Source organism: Euleptes europaea, chromosome 16, assembly GCF_029931775.1.
Source record: "Euleptes europaea isolate rEulEur1 chromosome 16, rEulEur1.hap1, whole genome shotgun sequence".
Taxonomy (NCBI): Eukaryota; Metazoa; Chordata; class Lepidosauria; order Squamata; family Sphaerodactylidae; genus Euleptes; species Euleptes europaea.
Genome location: NC_079327.1, coordinates 17327755 through 17333632, shown reverse-complemented (window position 1 = coordinate 17333632; position 5878 = coordinate 17327755). Strand labels below are relative to the sequence as shown.

Below are 5878 nucleotides of genomic sequence, written 5' to 3'. Positions count from 1 at the left end.
AACTCAAACCGGCTTGCAATCCCCTTCCCTTCTCCTCCCCACAACAGACACCCTGTGAGGTAGGTGAGGCTGAGAGAGTGGGACTAGCCCAAGGTCACCCAGCTGGCTTCGTGTGTAGGAGTGGGGAAACAAATCCAGTTCACCAAATTAGCGTCCACCGCTCATGTGGAGGAGTGGGGAATAAAACCTGGTTCTCCAGATCAGAGTCCACCGCTCCAAACCACCGCTCTTATCCACTACACCACGCTGGCTCCCCACCTCCGCATCTTTTAAGCATCATCATCGTAAGGGTGATAGAACTGATTAAAAATCTACCTTGGTCAAGAGGAAGTGTGTCTGGGCAAAACTGGGAAAGACATTTAGGAGAATGACCGCTTTTGGTGAGCATATTCTATGACTATTTTTTTAACTATATATTTTTTCCTAATTAAAAAAAAATAAACCCTTATTCGTTCAATGCGAGCTGTCAACTCACAGCCATAGCTCTGGTTAGGGGGAAGGATAGGAGCTGTTTTCAGAGAATTCTTAGATGCCTCGATGCTCCAGGCAAGGTGGTTTACCCACTGACCTCACCCTGGCCTATGGCCCTGGGCTCTCAACAGATTTCACTCGAAGCAGAATTTGAAGTAAACTTGCACATTTCTCCTGGAGGCAAAAGTACTGGAGAATGTTTCAGAAAGCCAAAACACTCTCAGTAAAACTAATGAACTTCCTTAGCATGTGCATTTGTGCATTGGTGAATGGGAAGGGTTGTTTTGCATATCCCAAATGCTTAGCTGGGTTTAAGATTCCTTTGGCTAAACGACTTACCGTTATGCATTAAAGGCCACTTTATGAACAGCAAATGTGTGTGCACTTAATATGCATCAGAGAAGTTCTCAAAAACAGTGCATTGTCCCTTTAATTCTCAGCTATTTCTTTTTAAAGCAGTAATACTACCTACAAGCATAAGCCAAGATGAAAGAGATTTTAGGTAATTGCCTTCTCATGTGATGAATCTGTAGAGGAGGTGGCAATAAAATCCAGATTTGCTGGCTCCCAATCTTGTTTTATAATTATCTCTTTTGACAATAACTTTTAAGTGCATGCTCAGTCTTTGCTCAAAACATGATAATTGCAATACTGGAGCAATTTTGGAAGTCCCAAAGATCTCATGTAGCCGCTCATGCTTGAAATCTAATTTTTCAAGCTGTCTAAAATGAAAAGTATTTTAGTTCTTTTGATACATCTAAAGGCCTGAAAAGTCCCTAACTTCTCAACAGCTCGATTTGAGTCCCGTACCCCTTAGAGACCAACAAGATTTTCAGGGTATAAGCTTTCGAGAGTCAAAGCTCCCTTCGTCAGAAATGAATTGGAACAGAGATCTCCAAGTCCTTATATCTCGGTCAGAAGCTGGGAGGGGTGTAGCAAAGAAGAGACTCGGGATGCAGAGGTACAATGCCATTGTAATCAGAGGAAGAGGAAGAGGAAGAGGAAGAAGAGTAGTTATATGCCAACTTTCTCTGCCACTTAAGGGAGAATCAAACCGGCTTACAATCACCTTCCCTTCCCCTCCCCACAACAGACACCGGTGAGGTAGGTGGGGCTGAGAGAGTGTGACTCGCTCAAGGTCACCCAGCTGGCTTTGTGGGTCCGAGTGGGAAAACAAATCAATTTCACCAGATTAGCCTCCGCCGCTCGACTGCTCCAAACCACCACTCTTAACCACTACACCACGCTGGCTCTTACCTTAATAACTTACCTTAATAAAAGAAATTATTATTGATTTAAGGAAGATGTTTATTACAAGTGAGTAAAGGTTCTGAATTTTAAAAGTAACTATTCATCTTCAACACACACAGACACAGATTTGATTTCAAAATTTGTAGATACTAAAAAAAAATCAGGCTTTGAACAAAGAGTCTGGATGCTTTTAAGAGGACATCACACACATTTTGGAAATATAGGAGTCTTCACCTAGCAAGGAAGCCACCCCATCTCAATCTTTAGATTCCTAAACAAGCAATGGTTCTTTTCACACAAGCTTCCAGACAAGGCTGATAGATTGAGTTTCATTTGGAGGGCAACAAGTTGCTCATGCCTGCATATACAGCAATAAATTAGGCAAAATATAAATGGTAAAATAGGCAAAAATATAGCAAAAGTGTAGTGGCTGAAATCGTACAGTGCAATCCTAAGGACACTTTCCGGAGAGTAAGCCCCATTGAATAGATACGAGTCGGATTCTGAGTAGAGTTACTTAGGAGGATTGTTTTCTAAAGCATTTATATTTTTAAATTTCATAAATATGCCACATGGTACAGGTTTATATGCTGAGTTCTAAATGATGGATTTTATGTTGATATCACAGTAGAGTAAGTTCAGGATGTATTTTAAAAGTTATGCACATTTTCAATTGTCTACAATTTTCTGGGGGGGGGGGGAGAAGCATTTCCCCCAAAGTCAAAATTTCTAGAAATTTTACATCTTTGGCTGCTGAACCACAAAGAAAGAAATGATTTTACACAGCAGAATACTAAAAGGATGAAAATCAGTAGGTGCTATAATTCATACTTTGCCTTCTGTACGACAGGTCAGTCAACCACCTGCTTTGGGTTCTAAATTACAGCTAAGAAAATAAAACATGTTCCCCATTAAATATAGGGGTACCTTTTGGTGCTTACCAACCCTCCTCATACTTACCTCACCTGTGTGATCCCTCTCAACATAGAGTCATTTCTCTGGCTAGATTTAATGTTTTGCCGTCTGCGCTACTTGAAGGCAGATTTCGGAAAACCTCTCTGTCTGCCAGGCTTGGCCCCTGTGATAACAATTGTATTGAAACAGTCGCTCATATCTTATTTTATTGTAGTTTCTATACTGAATCCCGCAATGAACTATTAAGCCCCCTGTTGATTGATAGGCAGAATGTCCCAGATCCTTTTAATGCCACCTATTTATTGAACAACAGTTCTCCTCAGATATTGGAGATGGTGACACAGTTTTAAAAGTTTGTTTTAAAAGCCCACCAAACAGTTAATTAGATGGTAGTAGGGCTGTTGAAAAAAAAATCGGAAAAATTCGGATTTGGCAAAATTCAGCCCATTTTGATTCGGGCCGTGCCGAAGTCCGAACTCCCCCACTTCGGATCCCCGTAATTCAGGTGAGATCCGGAGTTCGGGGGAAAATTCGCCCCCCCCCCCGCGCGCCTTCAGAGGGCTTGCAGGAAGGTGCGAGGGGGTGTGGAACAGATCTGTGCCTCTCGGCTGGGAGGCACAAATCTGTTTAAAAGCCCCCCCGCGCGCCTTCAGGGAAGCTCCCTAAAGGAGCGCGGGGGGGGGGGGGGCACAGATCTGCGCCTTCCAGCTGGAAGGCGCAGATCTGTTTAAAGGGCCCAAATTCGCCGAATTTGCTCATGCACTCAATCGCGACTGATTGGCCAGAAGAAGACCCAGCTTGACCACCGATTGGCCGGGGGAGAATGCTGCTTACTGTCGGTTATGCTGCTGCACCAAACCCCGAATTTGCTGAATTTATTCACCGAACACCCCGAACTCGCCAAATTCGGCTCCCCGTTTCCCCCCTTTTTTGAGTTCAATTCAATCCGAACCGAAAAACTGCCGAATCGGGGGAAATTCGGCAGTTTTTCGGTTCAGGCCAAACCGAATCGACAGCCCTAGAAGGTAATATCAACAATGTTTTTTGATGTAACAGTCTACTAACTATTTTTTTAAAGGGCCCCTTTTAATATTTCCATTCCTTTCATATCTTTTTGTATTGTGCCTTTTTATGCCAATAAAGGAACGATTGATGATACAGCTAAGAAACATGTGATTTCTGAATTGGTTTTAGCCACGATGATCTTTCTTGTATTGTGTCCACAGAGCCGTCCTCCAGAACTCAGAGATCTACCAATCTCTACATCAGGCTGAGCGTTCTCAGTGAGCGATCTATTTCTGCAAGCCAAACAGTTTCACTAGATGGTGCTCTGGTTCAAATATCCTAGTGCATCAACTTATATATATATATATATTTACTGGTTCTACTTACTCTCCTTAATTTTGACCATTCATTTTAATATTGACAGTTCACTGCATCTGCTGCCATAAAGTGAGGTGCCACAATGGCTTGCACTGTCTTATTTTTTTTTTACCATTTTTATATGTCATGTGTGTGTTGCCATTATTGTCTCAAATGATGAGAAGATTAAACAGGGAATCCAGAAGCTGTCAAGCTGACAGGATTGTTGCTTCTCGTTAATGGGCCAGGCAAACACATCTAATTTGTCATCACTCACATTTTTACTCTTAATTGTCCCATGCTATTTCTGCTTTAGTGGCTTATTGAGAGATAATTCATAAAGTCCATAACATTCTAGTCTTGAGAGGGAGGGAGGGGGGAGATGAAATTATTGATTGGTGCTAATACTGCATAAAAGATCATCTGGGGGGACAAAAGATGATCCAGAGGACAATAAAAATAGTAGTGTCACGGGCAGCCCAATCCTAATGGGGGGAGGCTGAACCGTCTTAGGGGCTGGCATGATCCTAGTGCTGGCTAAACTGGTGCTAACACTGGTGCGGGGCCACTCCTGGGAGCAGTGCAGTAGCATGAGCCACAGATGCCGATACAGGCTCTCTGGGAGCATTTTCCCAGCACAAGGGCTCACGAAAGCATCAAAGGGGGTGTTCCCAGGGGCGGAGCTAGCTTTAGTCAGCTCCCAAAGCCCTTTTGGCCTAGGAAATCCCCCTTTAGCCAGTGCCGAGTTAAGCCTGCAAAAAGGCAGGTGTTTCCAGGTCCCTATGGGTAGTGGTTCCAGGTCCATTTTCACCACTGGTGGGAGGTTTTTGGGGTGGAGCCTGAGGAGGGTGGGGTTTGGGGAGGGGAGAGACTTCTTTAAAAAAAAACTTTATTGAACACAATGAACAATCAAATAGGCACTTAACAGTACAAACCATAGCAGCCTACTTTGCATTTTACTGAGCTCTGTTGCTGTGAATAATACAGCTCATGCACAGGTAATGACTTTTGTACTTTTTTCAAGTATTCACTGAATACTACCAACATATATACATCCATATACATAAAGTTCCAGAAGATTTCAACGTAGTTTCTAGAAGATATTCATTTCTGCTGGCCTTTTGGAAGTGGTCTTCTAAAAAGGAGAATGTGTGGTTCTGGCTCATGAATCATATAGTGGACCCAGCCAAGGCTCTGATGTACACCAAGTCTTCTCCATTCTTCCTCAGTCATTAGATGAGTTTTTGGTAACTTGTTTTGACAGTTCTCTTGGTAACATTACATGCCGGTACTCATAGTTCTCGTCAAAATATTTGTCCGAGTAGTAGATCTGCTTGTGGGACATGATGAAGGCTGCGGCGGCCCCTGATGCCTCTTCTGCCTCCCCGAGCACAGCAACGGCTCCCGTCACAGGCCAACTGACTCGCCTCTGGGGAGGGGAGGGACTTCTATGCCATACAGTCCAATTGCCAAAGCAGCCATTTTGTCCTGGTGAACTGATCTCAATCGGCTGGAGATCAGTTGTAATAGCAGGAGATCTCCAGCTAGTACCTGGAGATTTGCCATAAACATCAAGATAATTATTACTGGGACATATTTCTACTCCAATTTTTGGACCATCAAGCAACATTATTAATGAGCTGAAGAAGGCTTCTACAAAATGCAGCCAGGATCTAGAGGGCGCGTACTCTTTCTGGACTCTTTCTGGACTCTCTTCATATATAAATTGTGATAGTTTATTTATGTTGCCTATATTGTATTCAACAGGACCTGTGCTTCCTGCTATGTATTATGGTGATTACACACCTGAATAACTTGAAATAACTTGTATGTTTAGACTAGAATAGAATTGGTATCAATATTCAAATATATGGTTTAT

At 42.9% G+C, this 5878-nt stretch overlaps 1 protein-coding gene across 1 annotated transcript; it reads right to left on the bottom strand.

The window, feature by feature from the left end:
- Window positions 1-4889: 4889 nt before the first annotated feature.
- On the bottom strand, window positions 4890-5411 carry LOC130488309 (cyclin-dependent kinases regulatory subunit 2-like). The gene is given in 2 exon segments (XM_056861961.1): window positions 4890-5247; window positions 5249-5411. Coding segments are annotated over 2 exon segments (240 nt in total). The 5' UTR covers window positions 5345-5411; the 3' UTR covers window positions 4890-5103.
- Between the last annotated feature and the right edge of the window lie 467 nt (window positions 5412-5878).